Here is a 25,128-nt window from a genome sequence, read left to right as displayed (position 1 = left end):
ATGAAAGGCCAAAACATAAAGTATTTGTTTAACTAGATCTGTGTCAGCCGTGACTCAAACTATAACTTTGAAATAATAATCACTTGAAGATACTCATTGGGGCACTTTGAAGAAACAGGATAATGGAACTATTGCTATTCTAATCAGAAGCAGGAAGTTTGCTTGCAATTAATATTGAATATTGTATTTCAGTATGATGTGTTCTATACTAGGTTTGGAACGAGGGACCGAGTACAGCTTCCGAGTGGCTGCCTTAACAGTCAATGGCACAGGAATAGCTACGGATTGGATATCAGCAGAAACATTTGAGAGCGACCTTGATGGTATGGATACCAAGCACATGTGTTACGATCATGAAAGCTTCATGAGAAAATACAGAAATCTTTTCATTCCTTCGTCAAAGGATGATGGGTGGAGGCACATTCAGACATGCAAGATTCTGTCAGCAAAAGTAGTCCTGACATTAGCATTGGCTTCTTAGTCTGGTCTACTTTATAAGGCTGAGAAATTATTTTATAGTTTTGTGCTGCTAATCTCCCCTATAAGGAGACTGCGCGGATGGAATCATCCAAATAACTCAGTGACGTCTCTTAAAACTAAATACATCTTCTAGCTTTATTATTTCTTGTCTTAACATATTTAAACAATAAGTTCTCTTCTTTTTAGAAACTCGAGTTCCAGAAGTGCCAAGTTCGTTGCATGTCCGCCCACTAGTAACCAGTATTGTTGTCAGCTGGACCCCACCAGAAAACCAGAACGTTGTGGTCAGAGGCTACGCCATAGGGTATGGCGTTGGCAGTCCCCATGCTCAGACCATCAAGGTGGATTATAAGCAACGATACTACACTATTGAAAATTTGGGTAATTACACAAGATTTTAATCTGATACTTTGCTAAATAACAATATAGCAATAGCACTTAGAGTTATATACAGCTTCACAGTGCTTTTACAGCCCTCTCTAAGCGGTTTACAGAGTCAGCCTCTTGCCCCACAACAATCTGGGTCCTCATTTTACCCATCTCGGAAGGATGGAAGTTCTGAGTCAACCTTGAGCCTGGTGGGATTCGAACTGCCAAATTGCAGTCACCGGCAGTCATGAGGAGTAGCCTGAAGTATTGCGCTCTAACCACTGCACCACCATAGCTCATCTGTATAAAATCTCATCTATATAAAATATAAAAGCAATGCTGATCAAAGTGCTTGCTTTTTATGTCCTCATTGGTATCAAAAGTGTTTGCTCTCTATATTCACTCTAGATTTCATGATGTTTGGAAATAATAGCAAAATGGATGTTCTTCCATTCTTGTTGTAGTGCCTGAGTTAATATGATAAAGCTAAGGACATTTTATATGAATCTTGAACTATCTCGGAAAACAGATGTTTCTGTAGCGCTAAAGAAATTTTGTGTTTAATACATATTAATATACTTACTTTTTTTTCAGATCCCAGTTCCCATTATGTGATAACTTTGAAAGCATATAACAATGTTGGTGAAGGAATCCCTCTTTATGAGAGTGCAGTGACTAGAGCCTATACAGGTAAAGATGGGAATAGCCTAGATGGTTTAGCCAAAAAATATACTGGAATACAAACTGTTTGTAGTTTGCTGGTGGCTTGTTTCTTTGTTCCGTGTTCAGAGATAATTTGCTGAACTGTCTTCTGAACAATGACTTTGAAATCTGGATCAGCGATTTCCTGATTTCCTTTATAACCCGTACTTTCAATTTGGGACATTGGCCATAGCATGGATTATACATTCTTAAATTTGTTTGCTGATCTTCCCAATCTACAGTATTATAATTGTAAGCATGTTGGTATATATGTCAGTCAATAGCATGTTATGTTTTTCAGCACTGTTTGTTTTTATCATTCTTTAAACTAAATGACCAGTTGGATTAAAAAAAAAACTTTAAAACATTGTAGAGAGATCAATCAGAATACAGCTGGACCTTAGAGGTCTTCTAGTCCAACTCCCTGCTCAAGCAGGAGTCCCTATACAATTTGATACAAGTGGCTGTCGAATCTCTTCTTTAAAACCTCCATTGATGAAGCCCCCACAACTTCTGAAGGCAAGCCATTCCACTGGTTGATTGTTCTCACTGTTAGGAAATTTAATTCCAGGTGGCTTCTCTCCTTGATTAGTTCCCATCCATTGTTTCTTGTCCTTCCTTCTGGTGCTTTGGAAAATAAGTAATTTGAAAGAAAACACTGATTTTGTATTGTTGGACTGGTTGTTGGGGTTTTTTCCCCCTAGATCCTAGTAGTTGTTATACAGTTTGGAGATATGCACTTTCCTTTTAATACTAAGCATTAATACTGTACTTCTCTATCACTGCCTCTTTTGGATGCTAATTCTACCTTGATTTTTCAGTTGGAATAAATTAACGTTTCAATGCAACTATAATACTGTATATATCCTTAGTAAACTTTTTCAAATGAATACTGAAGATTTGAAAGTCATTGTCCTTGTTATCTTCGATAACCTACTTAAATGCTAAGTCCTGTAGAATCTGCTGATGCTGTGTTTTTTTAAGAGGAAGCAAAATAATAGCTGAGAACTTGTTTTGCTGGTGCCTTGTTGCCTATTAACTCTGGCTTTTCTCTCTTTTTCTCCACTCCTCACCTCTCATTTCATTGTATTGCCCTGCATTCCACCCTTTTGTTTCTATTCATGTATAACGCCACCTTTCTTTTTTATTGCAATACCCCACATTTTACCCCTCAATTCTTTAGACACTTCTGAAGTTGATTTATTTGTTGTTAATGCTCCATACACTCCAGTGCCAGACCCCTCCCCCATGATGCCACCCGTGGGAGTTCAGGCTTCCATCCTGAGCCATGACACCATTCGTATCACCTGGGCAGACAACTCTCTGCCGAAGAACCAGAAGGTTTCGGATGCCCGTTACTACACCGTCCGCTGGAAAACCAACATTCCTGCAAACACAAAGTACAAGGTGAGAAAAATGGTAGATTTACAGGAATTTTGTCCAAACCATCTGCAATTAAAAAAAGAGATTCAATGTGTATTTCCATGAGGGAGCAGGAATAGCAATAGCACTTAGACTTATAACCCGCTTCACAGTGCTTTTACAGCCCTCTCTAAGCGGTTTACAGAGTCAGCCTATTTGCCCCCAACAATGTGGGTCCTCATTTTACCCACCTCGGAAGGATGGAAGGATGGGTCAACCTTGAGCCTGGTGAAATTTGAACTGCTGAACTGCAGCTCGCAGTCAGCTGAGGTAGCCTGCAGTAATGCACTCTAACCACTGCGCCACCTCGGCTCATAGGAATGAAATCTTTACATTTTTATGTTCTAATTTTCATAGACAGCAAATACAACTACCTTAAGCTTCTTGGTCACTGGCTTAAAACCCAACACTTTATATGAATTCTCTGTCATGGTGACTAAAGGCCGAAGATCAAGCACCTGGAGCATGACAGCACATGGCACTACTTTTGAGCAAGGTATTGGCCACATGCGATGCCCTTTTTTTAAAGGATTACGTTGTCACTTCTTTTGCTTTAACTTTAAAGCAAAACTTTAAAGCTCTGTGTCAGTTTAATTTAAATTTTCTTGCAGTTCCAACTTCTCCACCAAAAGATGTAACAGTGGTCAGCAAAGAAGGAAAGCCCAGAACTATCATCGTCAACTGGCAACCTCCGTCTGAAGCCAATGGCAAAATCACAGGTGAAATGTCTTTTGGATAAAATACAGAAAGACATTAATGACATTGGATGCAGCTTTTTATTGATTGCAATATTTGCGTAATATATATATATATTTATGGCAAATTCAGTAGATCCGCAACAAACACAACAGTGTGTACGCATTTGTCACTTGTTTGTGCAAATGCCTTGGACTTCATTTCAGAAAGATACTTGAGAAGATGTAAAGGACTTACATATGCAGTGCTTGTCTCCAACTTCTTAAGTAGCTTCCCACCACTCCAGGCAGAGTTGCACAACAGCTGTGGAGAGCAGCTGCCCAGTGTAGGAGAAGGAGCAGCTACTTGACGGAGTTGCAAAGAGATGCTATATTTGTGCCCTTGGGTGCTCTGAACCGCTTTGGGGGATTGAATGGGAAGGACTCTACAGCCTTACTACATATGTTTACAAACTCTTACACACTCAAAATCTGCCGGTTTAAGCAACATCTGGAAGAAGGCGTACACGTGGATGAGACCTGGGCTAAAAGAAAATCAATGGATGGGGAGGGATGGTCTCACCCTCATATTTCTCTCTCCTCTCTCTCTCTCTCTCTCTCTCTCTCTCTCTCTCTCTCTCTCTCTCTCTCTCCCTCCCTCCCTCCCTCCCTCCCTCCCTCCCTCTCTCTCCCTCCCTCTCTCTCTCTCTCTCTCTCTCTCTCTCACACACACACACACAGACTTTCCTAATGGCACTAATTCTTTAGCAGAAGAGATAGCAAGAAAACTTGAGACGTGTGAATTTTTCAGAGCTCGGAAACATGCCTTCATAACTGGCGAACCCTCCTGTTTTTTTTGTTATGCAGGATACATAATTTACTATAACACCGATGTCAATGCTGAAATACACGACTGGGTCATTGAACCAGTGGTAGGCAATAGACTGACCCATCAGATTCAAGAGCTGACCCTTGACACAGCATATTATTTCAAGATCCAAGCCCGGAACTCCAAAGGCATGGGCCCCATGTCAGAGGCTGTACAGTTCAGGACACCTAAAGGTAAAGAAATGCTCTGTTTTTCCAATTTAATATATGAGACAATCAATTGATGAGGAAAAGGTTTTCACTTGGTGCTAGGAGCTATAAGATGTTTTTTTTCTAATTAAAGTAATTTTCTATCTGGGATTTTGACTTTACTTTGCCGTGACCCAAGTACAGTAGATGGAAACAAACAGTTGTTAAAACATTTGCAATAATAATAGTAACTTTTCTGGTCATTTTTGTAGGGTGAAAACCAATAGGCAATCAACGTAAAGGGCATTTTTGTTATAAGCAATATTTTACATTCATTTAAGCAGATTGTTTATCAGGCATTGTCCTCATTATAAGAACTGCTGATTACCTGAACTTGCTCAACGCAGTGACCTAGAATGTTTTTGTTTGGAAATAAGTTTCTCTGATATAGATAATGTACTGGCTGATCTGAAGAGCAGCTAATGCTTTCCGAAAGGCTTTAGCACAGGGGTGGGCTGCCTCGTCTCTTTGAATGATGGGTTCTCCCAGGATTCATCTTTTGGGAGCTGGATTGCAGACCAAAGTTGGTCAAAGCTGACCAACCAGTAAGAGAAGTCCCCCCCCTTTTCTTCTCACACCTCTTTCCTTCCTTGCTGTTGAGGAAAGTGTGTGAATTGGTTGTTTATTTATTTATTTATTTGTTAAATTTCTAGGCCACCCAATCCCGGAGGACTCCGGGCGGCTTACATAGAAAGAAAAAAAAGAAAAGCAAAATAAAAGAATAATTTAAAAATTCCCAACGCACATAACATTTCTAATCGGGGCAGGACCTTAGCAATAAGGTCAACAGCCCCAGGCCTGCCGGAACAGCCAGGTTTTAACAGCTTTTCTGAAGGCCATGAGAGTGGGTAAGGTCCGGACCCCTGGGGGTAGCTGGTTCCACAGAGTCGGAGCAGCCACAGAGAAGGCTCTCCTCAGGGGCCCGCCAGCCGACATTGTCTGGCTGACGGCATCCGAAGGAGGCCCACCCTGTGGGGTCTTATCGGCCGTTGGGAGGTGTGTGGCAGTAGGTGGACTCGCAGATACGCTGGTCCTGAGCCATGTAGGGCTTTAAAGGTAAAGGTTTGAGAAGCTCTTTGGGCCTTGCAAAGGGTTTTGTCATTGGGTGAAAGCTGCTCACCTACTTTGCCAGTGGAAGTCCAGATAGTCCTCAAGGGCTGGTTATACATTGTGTCAACCTCTGTGACCCACCTGATTTTACAATCTTTTTTACAGCAGTCATTACCAAAAGCCGGTTTCCAGCAAAACTGTTGGAAAATGCAATCATGGCCTATGAGAACTATGAGTTTGGATATTCCAGGGAAGCCTGTCAGAATTTTGAACAGTCACTAAGTGAGCAGTCAATAGTCGAGGACGCTTTAGTTGTGTCCATTTGAGTTTCATAGCCTCCAGTATGAGTTTCCTTTCCCGTTTTCAGAGATTATTGTTTCCATGTCAGTGATTTTTGGTCTCTTGTGTGCTTTTTCCCCTCTGCTTCCCTTGGTAGCGGAATCATCAGATAAAATGTCTAATGATCAAGGTAAACCAATAGATGTGCTTTATGTGTCGTGCTGTCTTCTATGAGTATTACTCTTCTTCTTGAGCTACTAAATGACAGTAGTCTTGTGAAATTTTAGAACCTCAAAAGCCGGGGTTTCTTTTGGCAAAGTGTAGATTTGGAACGTATGCTGGGTTTTTTTAAATCTAGAAGTGAAATAGTTGCAAATTAAAACTGCACAATGACTTTTTAAATTCTCTGTATGCCAGTACATTTCACTCTTTTTAAAAATGAAAATAGTCCATTTAATGGGTAGGTTTTTGACTTTTTAATCTTCTAGTTTTATTTATTTTTTACTTTTATAGTATTCCTTTATTTGTTAGAAGGTCTGAAAATACGTTGCGAAAATGATTTACATATAAATAAATAAGGATTTGTATGCATACAGTAATCAGAAACCAGAATCAACATACAATAGCCTTAAATAAATGAAAGCAAGAAGAAGAAGAAGAAAAAGCCCATCGGTGGCAAAGAACGATTGCATTCATCCGGCCTTGTATTCTCTTTGAAGTGACTCTCTCCCTGCATTTACCTCTTATCAGCCCCCAATGGACAGGAACATCTATCAACTGGAATTTGTCAAGAACTGAATGTTACATCGGTTGTAGAGATCCCTACATGTGATCTGGGCTTTGTTAGAAAGGATTAAGCCGGGGGATAATCATAATGTGCCCACTTCCCTTCCGGATTTAATATGTCTTGAAAATACCTGCCATATCAGTGATTGAGTATGAGCTCTTGTAAGATAAGCATTAGGCTCCAGCTGTTCAGAAATGGGGGACAGGGAATTAGGAAAAAAAAAGACAAAGTTCTTACATGGATGGAAAATTACATTTTGTCTTGTTATCAGAAAAGATTTAGGCTACTACGTTATGTTTTGCATATCCGTGATTACAGAGGTATAGTCTAGCTGTTAATATAATTGGTTTGACATTTTTAAATATGTTCTGCAGTCTCTCTCTGTGTATGTCTGTATGTGGGTGTACTTGGAGAATGCATCTATCCTGGAGGTCAGACAAAAACTCAGCCTCTTTAGAGGGCTTCAGAGACCATCCTGTTGGTTGATGAGATCACAAAAAGGAGTGCAATTAACTCCTTTAAGATGTATTTGAGAGGTGGGGTTTTTTTCTTTGAGGGTTTTAACAGTGGGGATAGAAATAAAAGTATTATGAGAATCAAATTGTTCCTATTTCCTCCTTTAACTCTCCCCCCCCCCCCCCAAGAGTCCAAATTTTCCTACTAAAATTCTTCAACAAAGTGGTCTTAAATTCTCTGGCACAATTTAGGGTCAATGTTTTTGAAAGGGAGGGCTCTTTTTTATTACAGAGGGTGGTTGGCCTATTAGAACCCTCCTGTTCCCATTCCTATCTTTTACTTTTGGAAAATACAGTAAAGATTTTCCACTATAAAATATTTGGGGCAATGTAATCTCAAGCTGAGTAGGTGCCGGAGAGCCACAAATTGCCCATCAGTGACCTGTGTAAAACCAAAAGGAAAATGTATTATATTTTTGAACAAGTGAACAAGATGAGATCGTCAAAAGCCTTAACACAGTTAAAATTTTATTTTCCAGCATCGGGAACTGCAGGAAAAGGAAATCGACCAGTGGATGTTGGAACAGATTATAAAACTCCCATCAGTGGTAAGTATCTTCTCATCTCTGTTGAGAGCCAAGAGCTTGAAATAATTCATGTTACAATAGCGTGTGTTTTGCAGGTCAATGTCAAAGGCTTATTACAGGAAAAAGTCAGTTGAAATTCCCAACAAGGGAGGCCGTATCTCTCACATAACATGGATTTTTACTTAGCTTAAGCAATAATTTTCAGTTCTTTCATTCCAATTCAAATTACAGCTCTAAAAAAATCATTTCGGATAATTTTTGTGTTCTTTCTTAGGAAGCAACAGCCCTCATGGCAGCCCCTCCCCGCTAGAATACAATATGCTTCTGATCATCATTGTGTCTGTGGGAGTGATAACCATTGTGGTTGTGGTGATTGTTGCTGTATTTTGCACTCGAAGGACCACCTCTCACCAGAAGAAGTAAGTTGCCCTGAGCGGTGTGTGTGTGCATCTGTCTGTCTGTCAGTCTGTCTGTCTGTCTGTCTGTCTGTCTTTCTGCTGGTTTCAGGGATACGGGTGTGATTTACAATGAAGGCAAACTAAAAGGCTCAATAGCTTTGGACTTAAATTTTAGGGCTGTCTCACATAAAGATTCTGTGCCAGTTTAATAGACTTCTCTGATTCTATAACATGAACAGTGTTGGAGGGTGAACTAATGTATTCAGTTAACACATAATAATAGTTGTTAATGGTTCAGATGCAGTATAGCTGAAACCATTTCAGAACCATATTTCGGGTTTTTTTTTAGCTGCTCTGAGCTGCTATTGAGATTGGCGATAGTGACAAAAATCTTGCGGTCTTAAGGGCTTCTGGATGACTTCTCCAAGGTCATCTCCATGGCTTCTTCCTTCCCCTTCTGCATGAAGTGTGGATGAGGTGATTTTCATTGCTACAGGATATACAACAGCTAGTGGCAGGACAGTTCTCAGTATTTAGAAGTCAGCAGAAGTGAAAAGAGTAGCTGTTTGCCTTCAGGCTGCTTCTCAGAGCTTGAGAGGTGAAAACGTTGGTGGTACGGAATGGATTTTGGCATCCAATAAGATACACAAGGACACTTCCCACTGTTTTTGGATGAGCCCTTGGAAAGAAAGAGCGAAGATCCTGCATGCACAATAGAAAACAGACTAATAAAAGGAGAATATTTGTAGCTCAAGGTTGAAATGAGGGATCTTTGGTGCTCTCTGAGCTGGGTTGCTTTCACTGATGATGATACTTAGTTTGGATAATGAAACATCTGCAAGAAAACAATCCAGCTCGGAGAGCACCAAAGACCTTCACAAAACATACTACTGGGCAGCGTTATTGTTCACAAAGATACTCTTGCAGGAAAATTGTATGAGTGATTTGTTTTGTTTTTTTTCCTTTTAAAGAAAACGAGCTGCTTGTAAAACTGTGAATGGGTCTCATAAATACAAAGGCAATTCCAAGGACGTCAAGCCACCGGATCTTTGGATCCATCACGAGAGGCTGGAGCTGAAGCCTATTGATAAATCTCCAGATCCCAATCCAATCATGACCGACACCCCGATCCCTCGTAATTCCCAAGACATCACCCCCGTTGACAACTCTATGGACAGCAATATTCATCAGAGGCGAAACTCCTACAGAGGTGAGATGACACCATTGTTAGCTTCACTGCTGAATCCTGTGGTTCTTTCCTAACGTGGACAGAAAGACAAGCGGAACCTGACTTCTGTTCTTCTGAATCCAGGGCATGAGTCGGAGGACAGCATGTCCACCCTCGCCGGAAGAAGAGGGATGCGGCCAAAGATGATGATGCCGTTTGATTCTCAACCTCCTCAACGTAAGTCTAGCTTCCCAAAGCCACCTTGATTAAATCCAACATTTCTGGTTCCATCTCATCCATATAAGATTATCTTGCAGTTCATTTAAAGCAATAGTCCAATGGGCTTAGCCTCAAGAGCACGAAATAAACCTCTGGCTAAATAGCCTGTTTACATTTCCCTTTGACATTGACTTCAACCCCAGGCCCTCTCTGTTTTTGTAGATTCATCCTGGCAGCAGCAATAAATTTGCCCTGCCTGTCCTGTGTGTCATGCAGATATTCTGAGCAGAATTGCCTGTATTATATCATAGGTTAGACTTACGCCAAGCAATGGATGGCCTTGGACTTTTCACCTTAGAACAGGGTTGTAGTTTCTGGATCTCCATAGCGATATGCTAATGACAAGCCTAGTGGATTTAAACAACAAACATTGCCAGCTAAATGGGAATTTGCACAGCCGTCGTTTATGTATGGCAGGTCCAATAGATGTCGTGTGCAATTGAGGGTTCTATCAATTTAATCTATTTAGGTATTATAGGCTAGATAAATGCCAGAACCATAGAAATCAGTGCCAGCTTGCATTTGTAAATTAGCCAAATCCTGCTAATACCTATTACAAATCATGTACACAAGTAGTAGAAGGAGCTGAAGAAAAGAGTTTTCCTTTCAGCAGAGTGGGTCGAGGTCCTCCGTTTATCGTAAATGACGTTATTACGGTGAGGCCATACTAATTTGTGTGTTGTGAAATTGCAAAAGATTTTAGATGGGTTTATTTTTTCTTTGAAAGAGCTGGGAAAGAGCTAGAGAGAAACACATGTTTTTGGGCTGTGAAGGTTACAAGATTGGAGGTGAGGAAGAGAACAAGTTTTTGCTTGATGGCGTTCCCCACTCAGGGTGGTGAAAGAGTTAAGAAAAATATTTTGAGAAATTGAGGCAAGGAGAAGATGCCTATAACTAATTAATCACTGTGATCTAAAAGGTATTTCAGAAACACTGACGGTGATAAAAATCCAAATGCCATGCTTCCCATCATAAAGGTGAACCATTTTTATGTGTAATATTCAAACTAACGTGGATTGGTAAGGGTGGGAATATATTACAGAGTTATTTTCTCACCCATAGTGCCCAAAAATGTTCATCATACTAAGATGAGATGTTTGAAATCCTTCATAATTTTACCAATCCTTTCCCGTTGCTTTTTTCCTCAATCTTAATGAAGGGAGATCAATAACATTGCTTCCTTTTCAGACATTATTTCTTCCTATCATAGAGTTCTGTTAATGCAGTTGTGTATGGTTCTTTTTACTGGAAAACTAAACTTTATTATGGCCAAAGGCTGGCATAGAATAACAGAACCAACAGCATGAGAATGGTTCAGTGACCGAGTTTGTTGCAAGCTACACCCTTTATTTTATTCCAGTCTGCAGTATATCAAAACTATTCATTACAAAATACATTGCAGGTTCATCATTTATGAAGTGGGGGGGGCCTTCACTTCGGCCTGCATGCCGGTTGGTCTTGTGTTAAGCTTTTTTTTTCTGTCTTATGTTCATTCGCAGCTGTGGTTAGTGCTCATCCCATCCATTCCCTTGATAACCCTCACCATCATTTCCACTCCGGCAACCTCGCTTCTCCAACCTGCAACTATCTCCATCATCAGGCAAACCTATGGCCAGTTGGCACATCTGTATCCCATTCAGACAGGGCTAATTCCACAGGTGAGAAGAACGATCCGTTTTTGGAGGTCCACCATTGGCAAAAGAACCATGAGGGCCAGAGCCTCATGTGATCTAATTGCAAATATCAAACAACATGTTTTGGGTGGCTGTCTCTAGCCCAAATCTACAGAATTCAGAAGGTTGTATTTGCTGATTGGACCTAATTGTGTGTTCCTTTCTTCCTTTTGCTAATAGCACACATTGTGGATGGATTTGTTTTGCTGCACTTTGTTCTGTTGGAGTCACACTAGACCTCTAGACTCTCTAAGCCCTGAGAATAAGGTTGCCCTTTCTGTGTGTTTCGTGAATGACACATTTAAGTGTTTAGAATTTTATTTAATCTTGGATCTGATGGTAATTCGGTTTCTCTGTTGAGAATTTTGATTTGCATAATTTGCTTTCTGTATTATTAAAGCTGCAAATAATGACTCTGAAGTGAGAATACTCCCTTATTTAATTGTACAGTGCTAGTAGCTTCTGATTTAATTTCCAACATCAAGAGGAACCCATTTTTGCATCGAATATGGAAATACTAACAGCTTAGAGGTATCTATACCTAGCATTTAATAAAAACCACTTGAAAGATAGGCAACTAAGAAATCTCCAGACAGATCACTAAAGGATGAATCAGAGAGCAAATTCAGTGGTGATTTAGAAAGCTGAATACATTGTTTTGTTTTGTTTTGATTAAATGATGGGATCACATGCTTTTTTAAAAAAACAAATTAACTCTTTATAGAGCCTAAATAGAAAGCATAAAACTTTAGCAGCAATGTAGAGTTACGTGTAAGTGCTAACTAAGTGAACTTTGGGATGACTTTCTCATTCTCTCAGTTTGTTGGCCTCCTTTGGAACCAAAGAGAGTTTGTGACCCAACTAATGCCATTGAAGGCGCCTGGCATTTTCAGGGAGATTCTGAGCATTAGGTTGAAAAGTTAAAGCTAACCACTCGTTCCCTTCCCTCATCTCCAGAATCTGTTCGAAATACGCCTAGCACAGATACCATGCCAGCCTCGTCATCTCAGGCATGTTGTGCCGACCACCAAGAGCCAGAGAGTGCTTCAGCATCCTACCTGCCCAGCGCCCAGGAAGAGGAGACAAGCCAGAACCTGCCCACTGCCCATGTCCGCCCCTCTCATCCTCTGAAGAGCTTTGCTGTGCCAGCCGTCCCACCCACTGGCAGCACCTACGACCCTGCCTTGCCAAGCACACCTTTATTATCACAGCAAGGTGAGAACGGGAGAATGAAAGTTGAATGGAGGGGAGGGAGGTGAGCGATAACGTGATCTTTTGGGTCTTTTGCGTTTTCTTTTTTTAAACTCCCCGAATTCCCCAGCCAGCATGTATGGAGTTGAAGTCCTCACACCTCAAAAGTTGCCAAATGTGAAAAACGCTGATCTACAGGCAATTGTCACAGCTTCTTTGAGGTTTTTGCAACAGAAATCACAATTACTCTAGAACAGGGGTGTCAAACTCACAGCCCGCGGCCTGGATCTGTCACACACTGGTCACATCCACCCCCATTTCAGTGAATAGGAAAAAAGTTGTGATATGTCACATGATGATAATATGTCATCACAAGTGACCCCCTTGTTCTAGAAGGTCAGCTTACAGAGATATGTGGTGGTATAGTGGTTAAAATGCAGTATTGCAGGCAAACTCTGCTTACAGCCAGGAGTTTGATCTTGACTGGCTTAAGGTTGACTCAGCCTGCCATCCTTTTGAGGTCGGTAAAATGAGAATCCAGATTGTTGGGGGCAGTAGGGTGATATTGTAAAGCGCTTGGAGAGAACCGTAAAGCACCGGGAAGCGATATAAAAGTACATGCTATGGCTGTTAAGTGGTTCCTGTTCTTCCTTCCCAGCAGCCAAGCAGGTTCATTAAAGCAAAGAAGTTGATGCTTGTGGCATTGCAATTGAAACACCATCCTTGTGTATACCTATGGCTCATTGATGTGTATACAAAAGGGGAGGGGTTTGGATTATGATGCCACAGGTGCCATCTTTGACTTTCTCTGGAAAGGTCATACTCCCAAATGAAGTTCCCTGCAAAACACCCATGAAATCTAGTATCATATATAGCTGCTTTCCCAGTGTTATCCTTAGGGCCTCTGTGGCTTATCTTCATTCCGGGCTTGTAAATAACAGTTTTTAATTTTGGTTTCTCAGTTCCGAATTTCAATTATAATAGTTTTCATTGATGTGTAGTTTTCTGGCTGTGGGCTAGACTTGGCACAGAATCAAAACCTGAAAAGAATTTGCTTTGCATCTAACTGTATTTAAATAGCAACAACCCTGGTTTGTTATCAACATGCCATGATATACGTTTGCCAATTAAAAGACTGACCATGATTATAATTGTGTCAAGCTTCTAGCCATCCAGTTCATTCAGTGAAGACAGCATCGATTGGAACTCTGGGAAGGACTCGGCCTCCAATGCCAGTGGTAGTCCCGAGTGCCCCTGAAGTGCAGGAAACCACAAGAATGCTTGAAGACACAGAAAGTGTAAGTGGGCTTAAATGTAACAATAAATGTACATAAATGTAAAAATAATAGTAATGAAGCCCTTCCACTGCACAGTGTAAGCAGAAAGAAAATCGACCAAATACAGATAGTTCTCGAATTACAAAACACAAGTGGGACCAGAATTTCCATTGCTAAGCAAGGAGGTTGTTAAGTGAGTAACATCCAATTTTACAACCTTTTTGGCACGTTTATTAAGCAAATCACTTCAGCTGTTCAGTGAACCACACCGTCGTTAAGCAAAGCTAGCTTCCCCCATTGAATTGCTTGTCAAAAGCCAGCCAGCCGGGAAGATCGCAAATGCTTGTCATAAGTTTTTTTTTTCAGTGCTGCTCTAACTCTGAATGGTTGCTGCACAAAAGGTCGTAAGTCGAGGAGAACCCGTATAAGCTGGTCAAGTTTTATGGAAACGGTTTCTCCAGTCTGAAGCGCTTCCTGATCCATCTCTCCTGGCAATCAGTGGGGCAATCAGTGTCCTTTCTAACTGAAGCTGGGGATCACCGCTCTTAAAAGCCATCAACCTTGGTGCGAGCGGGAATCCAGTGTTGGGTTTCTGTCCAATCGTAGACTGTCCTCCTCTGACCTTGGGGAAAACCAAGCCATCCTTTGGCCCCTAGGAAAGTACCTTTGGATCACAACATTGCAGCCCAAGCTTTTGAAAAGCCAATGGCAATTAACTGCAGGATATATTAAGCATTTATGAGGTGCTCTGTTGTTAAATTGCCCCCATCTTTGGTTCATCCATTATGAGGCATTTCTGCCCTTCAATAGCTGTTCCCTTTTGGCTAATGCCGAGTTTCAAAGATCTGAAGTAGCATTGCTAAGCCTTCCAAAGCACCAGTTAAATGGGCTTGGTTGCAGCCTTTCCATATAATAGCAACATTTGGAGAGGCCATTAAATGTGAATCGTTGCTTCATAACTATTATCGTCGTGGGTGCAGGAAAGTTGCCTGCTTGTCTTCTCCTCTCCCGTCACTTTTGCTCTCGGTTCATCGTTTATGATCTCATTTATGTGACGTGTTCTGGAGCTGCTGCTGCCACCACCACTTTCATCTCTCCCTACAAAACGAAAATTGGAATGGGCCCATTTTGGCAGCAACAACTGCTGAGCAATCTTGCTTGACTGCCCAGTCCTACCTTATAAGCATTGGAAAGGTGGCACAGTGCTTAGCATGCAGTATTGAGGGCTAGGTCTGCCCACAGCCAGGAGTTTGATCCTGACAGCCTTAAGATGGTCAATGTAGGAGATGACCAGACTGAGCCCGAGGGAGGAGGGGACAAATGTGCCATCAGTCCTGAGTTCCTTTGTGCCTACAAAAGATCAAGGTTCAGTCCACCTTGAATTCTTTTATCTCTTATCTACCGCCAATTTGCTTTGGCCATTAGTGGTTCAGATTCTTGTAGAGAGCTTAAGCATTTGAACTGCCTGGATCTTCTGATTTCCCTGGCACTTGACAGTCGGTAAAAGGACCTAGATTGTTGACACTGTAAACCGCTTGGCGAGTGCTGTAAAGCACTGAAGCGATATATAAGTCTAGTTGCTATTGCTCTTTGGCCGCTATCCTCCTTCCTCTTTCCCACCCAAGGCAGCTCATCTAGCCCAATAACCCTATTAAATCTCCTGCAGAATTACGAACCGGATGAACTCACCAAAGAGATGGCCCACCTGGAAGGACTAATGAAGGACCTTAACGCCATCACCACAGCGTGATCGCCTTCCCCAAGGAATGACTCCAGACCCGCAGGCCTTGGGACTTCGCCTTGGAGCACAAGGAAATGTATAAAAGACTAGGGGACAGCACAGAAAGAGACCTGCCAACCGGCTGCTGCAGCACCACCGGGGGCCCCTTCCGGTGAACCAAATGGCTCTTCTAGTTCATTGGCCTGAAATGAACCTCTTTGGAGGTTGTTGGGATTTCCGCTCCTCGCTGCGCTGCTGATGCCGATATGAACCAGGAGTGGGGCGACGTCTCAGGCTGATGAAATCCAGCATCCAGACAAACTTCGCATTCATCGGAGGCAGCTTTTGTCCCGGTGCTGCAACCTTCCCTGCTTTTTCAGTGTTGGACATTCACATTTATGTACAATTTTATTTGAGTGTTTTTATTTTATTGTATCTTTTTTTTTTATTAAAAAGTGTAACCTGACAGAAAAAAAAAATTGTGTTGTTTCCCCCAAAGCCTAGACGGATGTCCGATTGCTTGTTCTATTGTGTATACGGGAATTCATTGCCAGTGTGGATTGTTCCGTTCATTTCTTCGTTCGGATTTCTTTCTTTTCTTTTCTTCTCTTTTCTTTTCTTTTCTAAAGCTTGTATCATTCTGTCACCTTCCAGCAGTTGTAATCCATGGCCTTGGGATATGCTGCATTGCTTTTTGTAAGCTTTTTTTTATTTTTATATTATAATAATAATTCAAAAAGCCTGATTAGATCCTTTCCCATCACTGTGAGGTTAACTAGAAATGTAACACGGAGCAAACTTTTCTTAATTTTTATTTTGAGCGTTTTCAGTGCAGGAGGAGTAGAATAAGTAAGCCTTGGGCTGGGAGCCACAGAGTGGTAGGAAGCTTCATTGGACAATGCAATGCAACACAGCTCTATCCTTCAGGCTCATATAAGCCATCCCTTGCAATATGCCCGGTTGTGACTTAAATAAATTATTATTATTATTACGAGTAACTTCCCTGATCACAGTGACTTGGAAAAAAAAGTCACACAGTAATCTGAAGGATGGCCGTGATGTTAACTCTTACCTGCAATGATTCACTTTTGTCATTACCTCCGTCCGTCCAAGGCCTTGCCAAAACAGAAAGTGGCTCCAAAGACATGGTGTCAACCAGCCGCAATTCATCAAAGGGAATTGTAAAAAATAGAATGAAGGCTTTTGTCGGTCTCCTTTGTAAATTCATCCTTTAGTCCAGGGGCGTCCAACCTTGGCGACTTCAAGGCTTGTGGACGTCAAGTCCACAAACCTTCAAAGTTGCCAAAGTTGGAGCTCTTGGCTTTAGCCTGTTTCTTGCCAATTGCAGAGGACGTTGCGTTGAGCAAAACCCTCTCATAAATGTTGGGTCCTTTTAAGTTCAGTTACCACAATGCGTCTTAGCAACACAGCTCTTCTTGTTTGAATGTTTGATTTCAAAGCTGTGTCCTTCTGGATATTTGCGTTGAAGTGGGAGTTTTATCCCAGATACTTTAGCATGCAATGATCAGACATAAGCTATGGCTCAGACATAGTTTATGTTTGATCATTGTATGCTAACGTATCTGGAATAAAACTATGTAGCTGTTAGATCATCTTCAAGGTTTTGGGGAATACTTCCAGTGTTGAACCACAATCAAAACAAATTAAGTTTGCAGGAAAGGTGGGGGGGGGGGACATAGGTGTGTGTGTTTGTGACTCAGGTGTTGCCCGAGCCGGTAGAAGAAGGGGGTGTATTGGGAGAGATAAATAAATTCCTAATAAACTGGTAAAATTACATTTTCTTTTTGTGTTTGCTGCCCATAATCATACTGTTCTCTGTCATCATCTATGATAAACATGCTAAGAAAATAATATTTGTTTTTTTTTTTTAAAAAAACATAGCATTGGTTATCTCATGCTGGCTTTAAAAGCGATTGAAAAATGGGAGGCTTGGATTATCTTTTTATTGCAACCAACATAATTGGTCCAAGTGATACTGGAGCCATGCTGGTGCAGTGGTTTAAAATGCAGCATTGCAGCCTAACTCTGCCCACTGCCAGCAATTCGATCCTGACCGGCTCATGGTTGACTCAGCCTTCCATCCTTCCAAGGTCGGTAAAATGAGAATCCAAATTGTTGGCGGCAATATGCTGACTCTGTAAACCGCTTAGAGAGAGGCCTGTAAAGTCTCGTGAAGCGGTATATAAGTCTAAGTGCTATTGCTGTTGTTGCAAACCCAGTGATAACAAGATTATGATAGGATGGGATCAGTCAGAGATGTTGTAAGTTCTTTTAATTTCCTATATGATCAAAACTTGGATTGCATGTTGCTAGCAATTCAAGTTTAGAGTCCCTTGGCTTATGTTATCTCCAATTGTACAGAGAAGATATTATTTTTAGGAGCAGATAAGAAGAGAGCTACATCACCCTTTCTCCGCCTTTCTGTCTGTCCCATTTATCATTTTCCCCCCACACCGTCTTCCTTCCTTCCTTCCCTTCCAACTCAGCCTTCGTTTGCACCGATGAGCTGAAACTTGATTCATTCTAATTAGCCCCTCTTTAGCATGAACCTTAACTGCCACGCTGAATCCAAACAAGCCATCTATTTTTTAAAAGAATGTTTTTTGCAATTGTATAAGAAGTGCCATGAAAACTCAAAAAGTAGACCACCTTACTCAGTGCTCTGTCTTCCAACATTAACAATTCACGCTGTTTACGGTTAGGGTGTAAATTTCTGCCTACCACGTCTTTTCATTCTAATGAGTTAATGCAATCCTCCACTTTACTTGGAGGTGAAGCAATTCATAATAATTAAAAAAGGGTGACCAGCTTTTAATTAAATCCGAGCAGTGGAAAGTTTCACGCCTTGACCTGCATCTAGATGTCTTCCCTATGCATATTTGGGGCGCAGTTTCCCTACAAGGAAGAAAGGTGTCCCCCCCCTTTTCCCACCTTCATAAACCAGAAACATCTTTTTAAAGACTCCTTTTGCCTCATTAGAAGATGTTAAAAGAGGATGTTAAAACACCCACATTTTCTGAATCGAACTGTAGGACGTGATCTAAAATTGTGTGTCCATCAGGGTGAATGGACACAGCGCCACCCTTTGGTGGGAAGACGGGCATGTAAAAAGTAAATGACATTAGTTGGGTCTTCTGGTGGCTAAAAGCGTTTTGTATGACCATTCGTCATTGTACAGATCCTTTTTCATAGCCAAGAGTATGAAGTCTTTTCTATCTTCGGAGTTCTCGCCGCATCCATTGAATTTAATTGGCACACACACAGACACACTGCTTCCACAGGTGTGTGCCTTTCTCTCTCACTAGACCCAAAGAAGCATCTTCTTGTATATTCAGTATTCCTCCCATTGGTGGGTTCTTGTTATATTATACTATATTGCTACTTTCATAGAACATCCAAGAATAATATTGTCGATACCGCCATGAGTCTGGGGAGGGGGGTGGGAGGGGGAATATTTTTTAATAATAAAGCAACTGTTCAGAGTTGGTTTTTTAAAAGGTTGAATCAAAAATAAGAAGAATAAGAAAAAAAACATTTATTCAAGCCAGTGTATAATATGTATTGCACTTTTTACATTTTAACACTGTTTTTTTACATATCGTGTGATTTTAAATTTGCGACATTGTGTATCTTGTAAGCCTCATGGCTGTTTTGGGCAGCTTCCTCCACTTGAATAAAAGAAGGGGGTGAGGGGGCTGGTGGGATGGGGGAGCCCAGGGGGGCAGAAGAGACTCCTGTATATTGCTTTACAGTTCTGATGTAGGAGAATTCTGAAGACTGCTGTAAACTTCGACCTTTCTGTACATTATTTTTCTGTAGTATTTGTTGTATACTCTCTACATTTTTAATACTGTCATGTTTATTATTTGGTATTGGATATCCAATACACTTTTTTTTAAAATCTAAACCCAGTTCCAATTTTGTCCAGAGTTTTTGTCAATTGGTTTTCATAGTTTGCCTTCCCATATGAGTGACAGGATCATAACCCTCTTCAAATGGGTACTACATGTACGAATCATTACTAACAATTTTAAGGGTTTAATAAGGAATACAAAATAGTTTTATGTCTGTTTCAGAAATTATACACACACCTTCTAAGATAAAATATATCCCTAGGGCAGTGGTTCCCAAACTTGGCAACTTTAAGACTTGTGGACTTCAACTCCCAGAGTTGAAGTCCACAATTCTGGGAGTTGAAGTCCACAAGTCTTAAAGTTGCCAAGTTTGGGAACCACTGCCCTAGGGTTATAAATTGGGTGAATGTCTTGAAGTTGATAGAAAAAAGTTTTATCTGAGCGTGGTTGTTTGCTTGCAGCCATTTCATTGCCCAACTACGTAACATCATCCGTGCGATGAGTGTAGGATTTGTTCCCAGTTCATTACAGTAGCCTGGGTTGGTAGGGTTATGGTTTTCTCCTTGATAAATTCCTTGATTAGAGCATTACTTTCTGTTTGATTGTTTGTCTGGTATTAATCCCTGCTTCTTTGAATCTGGGCTCCTGGAGGGGGTGTGCTATTGTTTTCATTTTCTTCTTGTGGTTTTCTCTTTTTACTTTTGTGCACCATGTACAAATGGTGTAGCCCAAGTCACACAGTGATGATGCTACCTAGTTGGGTAATAAAATGTCTGCAAGCCAACAACCAAACTTGGAGACCACCAAAAGCTGCACAGTTCGACCTTAAGTTCCACATAATTACTGTGTTTCCCCAAAAATAAGACAGGGTCTTATTTTGACTTGGTTGGTTTGGTTTATTAGATTTATATGCCGCCCTTCTCCCAAGGACTCAGGGCGGCGTACAACATTAAAAGAAACACATAATACAAAAGTTTAAAAAATAGAATATCCCAAACAAACGCAATTAGAATTAACAATAACATTTTTAAAAAAAATTGAATTAAAATTAACAATGATCAATAATTTGTTTTGTTTTGTTCAGGCCAGACTGGCTTGCTGGAAAAGCCAACTTTTTAGGGCGTGTCTTTTGACACCCAAAATAAGCGCTTGACCTTATTTTCGGGGAGGTCTTATTATTTTTGAGGTGCAGGAGGCGGTGAGCCTGGTCCCCTCCTGACTGCTGCTGCATTGCAATATTTTTGGGGAGGGCTTATTTGGGGGGGGGCTTATTTTAGTGCATGTGCTCAAAAGCCCGATTGGGCTTATTATCTAGGGAGGTCTGTCTTTCAGGGAAACCGGGTGTCTTCTATTTAAACAAGTTTTATTACCGGGAGACTTTTTGCATTACCTGGGGAAAAACATCTCTGTGTCTTCTAATAAAACATGCTCTCCTTTTTTCCCCAAGGTAGGGGTGCGGGGGAGAAAGGCTTAAGGGAATAAAAAGGATGTGGCCTTTAGTAATCTGTGAAGTTGATGATGCTTGAATACTTCTAGCCGAAACTCTCTGAAAACTGGGCACCAACTTTGAAAAAGGTTGTTTCGCATTGACATTTGTCTGAATCCTGAAACCAGAGCGATGAGCCAAGAAGGACCAGCAAGTTTTTTCTGCTCACAATTTTTCCTAACAACAATAATTGTACTTCCCCCCTACTTCTAAGTCTTTCTTTCTTTGTTGAAAAAGGGATCTTGTAATTATCATTTATTGAGGAGCATCTCGCCTAGCCAAATACCTAGATATCTGACTTCTTTGCGATCTGCAGCCCCTTTTCCTTCTCTCTCTCTTTCCTTTATGGTTTTTAACTAGCATTTTGGTTTTCTCCTTATTAATTGTAAGGCCTGCTATTTCCCCACATTTTTCTATCTCTCGTATTAGTATTGGTCCCGATTCCAACAGCTCTTCTATGAAAAATATCAGGTTGCGAACGCCTGTGCTTTATATTCTTCTTGTTTAATTTTAGTTCCTCTTAACTCCCAAAGTCTATCTGATTCTTATTAATAAAATCTCTAAAGTCATAAGGTAGAGTGGACATCCCTGTCGTACCCCCTTCATTATTTCAAATGGCTTTTGTCATCTCCCCGCTTATTATGAAGCTCAGCAAGATTTTTCTGAACGTGCTCCCGAGTCTTTGGTTGTCCTGAATTTTATAGGGCGAAGTAAGTCAAATCTTAAGTAGGGTTTCAGCCATTAGCTTGGTCAGTTAGGTTTGGGAACTGAAGGCTAACCAACACGGAGGACGCCTCTTTGCGGTAAAATTGATCTCTGCTGACAGCAAGTGGTTTTCCAGGGGTTTCCTCCTCCCCCTTCAGAGAGCCTTCTGGCTTCTGAGGATGCCTCAAAAGGGGACTGGGGGCTTCCTGAACTCCAGGTAACTCTTCTCAAGCCAAGTTATCCCGATGTGGTGTGGGCTCATCTTGCGTGAAGATGTATGTTGGGGAAAGAATCGCCTTGTTGGAAGATGTATGTTGGGAAAACGAATCGCCTTGTTGGACCTTTCAGTGCTATGGAAGGCTTGGTTGGAACCAACATTGAGCCTTCTACAAGATGAAGCATTCTCTCACTTGAAATCCCTCCCAACTCCCCCAAAACCCCTTTCCCCTTCAATCTATTTTGCCCAGGATCCCATCACTGTATTTGGCTGTGGCCTTAGAGGTGGACACTAAACCACCAGCTTAGTGGAGGGAGGGGAGGAAAGGAAAAAATAAGGAAAAGAGAAAGGGAGCAACAAAGGAGAGGAAGGGAGAAGGGGAGGAAAAGAGAGAGGGAGAAGGAAAGGAAAAAAGAAAGGAAGGAGAAAGGGAGAAGCAAAGGAGGGAAAGGGAGAAGCAAAGGAAAAAGAGAAAGAAGCAAAGGAGGGAAAGGGAGAAGGAAAGAAAAAGAGAAAGGGAGAAGGAAAGGAGGGAAAGGGAGAAGGAAAAGAAAAAGAAAGGAAAGAAAGGAACAAAGGGAAAGAAGGAAAGGAAAAGAGGGAGAAGGAAAGAAAGAGAGAAGGAAGGAAAGAAAGAGAAGCAAAGAAGGGAAAGGGAGAAGCAAAGGAAAAAAAGGAAAGAGAAAGAAGCAAAGGAGGGAAAGGGAGAAGGAAAGAGAAGCAAAGGAGGGAAAGGGAGAAGGAAAGAGAAAGAAGGAGGAAAAAGGAGAAGCAAAGGAAAAAGAAAGGAAAGAGAAAGAAGCAAAGGAGGGAAAGGGAGAAGGAAAGAGAAAGTAGGGAAAGGGAGAAGGAAAGGAAAGAAAGAAGCAAAGAAGGGAAAGGGAGAAGCAAAGGAAAAAGAAAGGAAAGAGAAAGAAGCAAAGGAGGGAAAGGGAGAAGGAAAGGAAAAAGGAGAAAGGGACAAGAAAAGGGAAAAAAAGAAGGAAAGAAAGGAAAAGGAGAAGAAAAGGGGAAAAAAGAAAAGAGAGAGGGAGAAGGAAAGGAAAAAAGAAAAGAAAGGAAAAGGAGAAGAAAAGGAAAGAAAGAGAGAAGGAAAGGAAAAAGAAGAGAAAGGGAGAAGGAAAGGAAAAAAAGAAGGAAAGAAAGGGAAAAGGGAGAAGGAAAGGAAAGGAGGAGAGAAACAAGGTGTTCAGGTCACAACAATCTGAACCTGACTGATTTAGACCAGGCTTCTCTCTCGTCTATTAATTTCTCTTGTCAGGCTGGTATTTAATTAGCGCTGGCCTCCCAGCTGTTAAGCCTTAGCGGAGGCTCCATCCTCTGCTGTGTTGTCACAGCAACTAGTATTTTAAGTGCTCCGCGTTTCCTTTTTCTTTTTCCTTTTGGAAAGACTTTTGTGCCCTCTTGTGGCTGCAGTGATCATGTCTGCAATTCAGGCGCCTAGCCCGCAGGCACCTGGACTGGCATTCAGAGCAGGAGAGGGAAATGATCAGTAGGCAGTTTCCACCTTTGCAATCCAGTGGCTTTTGGCTCAAGAAGCAACGGGTGGAAACTAATCAAGGAGAGACGCAACTTAGCACGCAGGAGGAATTTTCTTGTGAAATGCTCTCAACGCCGGAAGTTTTCCGGAAGAGATTGGACGACCATTTGTCTGAAATGGAATAGGATTCCCTGCTTGAGCAGGGGCTGGACTAGAAGACCTCCAAGGTCCCTTCCAACTCTGTTATCCCACCATATTAGTTCTCCTACCATATTGGCACCTTCTTTGCTTTGTTATCTTGCTTTCCACTCTTAAAAGTGAGTTCTTAAAAATAACTTCCCTTTTAAAAAATAATAGGTGGTGGTTTTTCCCGTTGTTGTTGTTTCAACGTGCACGTGAATCCTTTGGACAATTTAATAGCCGGCCACCTGAATCCGTTGCAGAAAACTGGCCTGTTTATCCTCTCTTCCTGTTGCCATGGAGCTACGGCAGCTCCTGGGCTGCCGGCTCCACTTTGAAGTGGCATCCGTCATGCCAGGAGACAGAAACAAAAGGGCACTTCGGGGAAATCCCTGCTTGCTTTGTGCAGAGGGAGAAGCCGCAGCACTGCTCGCTTGTGGAAATCCCCCCCCCCCGCGCGAAAGCTAAATTGGAGAACCATGGGATGAGACCAGTGGGGTGGGGGGAGAGAACCTCTTTCCCAATGAGGGCATTAGTGAGAAGCATGATTAGACAGAAGGAAAACTCCTGGTCTACTACGTTGTTCCTACTAAGGCAGAGAAGCCATCCGTAGTTCTCCCATCCTCTGCAGAGCACGGCAACTCAATAAATCAAAAGCTCTTTAGGATGGATGATGTGACCGAACGGAATGTGAGAAAGGGAATCACTGGGAAATCAAGCTATCTGAGAGTTGAGGAGTCTTTCTGTAGAGTAAGCCGACTGGGAAAGCCAAGGGACATCGTCAAAACCCGTCAAAAAGTGAAAGAATATTTCGGACAGGTGATACGACACCCAGAATCCTCCAGGGAAAGATTGAAGACAAAGGAAGGTCCAGGCAGAAGAACAACAGCATGGAGTCAAAACCTAAGGGACCGGTTTGGACAAAACTCAACAGCATATATTTTTTTGGCAGCTGTTGTATAAAAATAGGATTGCCAACAGGATCCCCAATGTCCGATGATGGATATGAAGAGGTCCGTTCCCTGGCTGTTTTTGTACCTGCTTGTCCTACAATCTTAGTAACTGCAAAACTGAACGTATACACCTATGCATGGACACACACACACACTCCTGTAGCTCTTTCATTCACAATTTTTATTAGAAAAAAAGATCTCCCTCTCCCTAGAATACTCTTAAACCTTGAAGGAAGACCAAAACTTAATTTACATTTCCGTTCCCACCTAGCAAAAAGCATTTGAAGCAGGAGAAGCTAGCTATATTCTCGGGGCAAACATTCGAAGATTAAGAGGCACATAGTAAAGAGTCGATTTCTTTTGCTCGTCTTTGAAGGAATTTTTTTTTCTTTTTTTCTCTTTTGTGCAAAAAACAAAAACCAAGGGGGAGAGAGAGAGAGAGAGAGAGACCCTCCCGATACTATTTTGGTATAAAATGGAGCAAAACATTTAGAGAAAGCTCAGGGCTGCCGAAAGAATCAGTGCTATTGTCCCAGTATGGATCTTGGCACCCTTGGGAGGGATCCTCGTTTTTCCTTGAATTCCTGACGTTCATTCTGCAGCGGCAGAGAATTCAGAATAATAACAGGGCTCAGGAGTTAGAA

At 41.6% G+C, this 25,128-nt stretch overlaps 1 protein-coding gene across 2 annotated transcripts in view; it reads left to right on the top strand.

Annotated features, from left to right (window-relative positions):
- The window catches only part of NEO1 (neogenin 1), a 59,568-nt gene extending 42,095 nt beyond the window's left edge, over positions 1-17,473 (top strand). For both annotated transcript variants that reach the window (XM_032232570.1, XM_032232568.1), the window contains exons 14-28: positions 213-323; positions 667-861; positions 1,444-1,539; positions 2,783-2,958; positions 3,331-3,469; positions 3,585-3,692; positions 4,515-4,709; positions 7,835-7,903; positions 8,157-8,301; positions 9,252-9,490; positions 9,593-9,685; positions 11,227-11,385; positions 12,358-12,615; positions 13,753-13,889; positions 15,535-17,473. In XM_032232570.1, the coding sequence (XP_032088461.1) occupies positions 213-323; positions 667-861; positions 1,444-1,539; positions 2,783-2,958; positions 3,331-3,469; positions 3,585-3,692; positions 4,515-4,709; positions 7,835-7,903; positions 8,157-8,301; positions 9,252-9,490; positions 9,593-9,685; positions 11,227-11,385; positions 12,358-12,615; positions 13,753-13,889; positions 15,535-15,618 (2,204 nt within the window). In that variant the 3' untranslated portion in view covers positions 15,619-17,473. The remainder of the gene's footprint in view (positions 1-212; positions 324-666; positions 862-1,443; positions 1,540-2,782; positions 2,959-3,330; positions 3,470-3,584; positions 3,693-4,514; positions 4,710-7,834; positions 7,904-8,156; positions 8,302-9,251; positions 9,491-9,592; positions 9,686-11,226; positions 11,386-12,357; positions 12,616-13,752; positions 13,890-15,534) is intronic.
- The last annotated feature ends 7,655 nt before the right edge of the window (positions 17,474-25,128 follow it).

The sequence above is a fragment of the Thamnophis elegans genome, chromosome 16, assembly GCF_009769535.1.
Source record: "Thamnophis elegans isolate rThaEle1 chromosome 16, rThaEle1.pri, whole genome shotgun sequence".
Taxonomy (NCBI): Eukaryota; Metazoa; Chordata; class Lepidosauria; order Squamata; family Colubridae; genus Thamnophis; species Thamnophis elegans.
The sequence above is the reverse complement of the archived record's forward strand: the minus strand, read 5'-3'. Positions and strand labels throughout refer to the sequence as shown.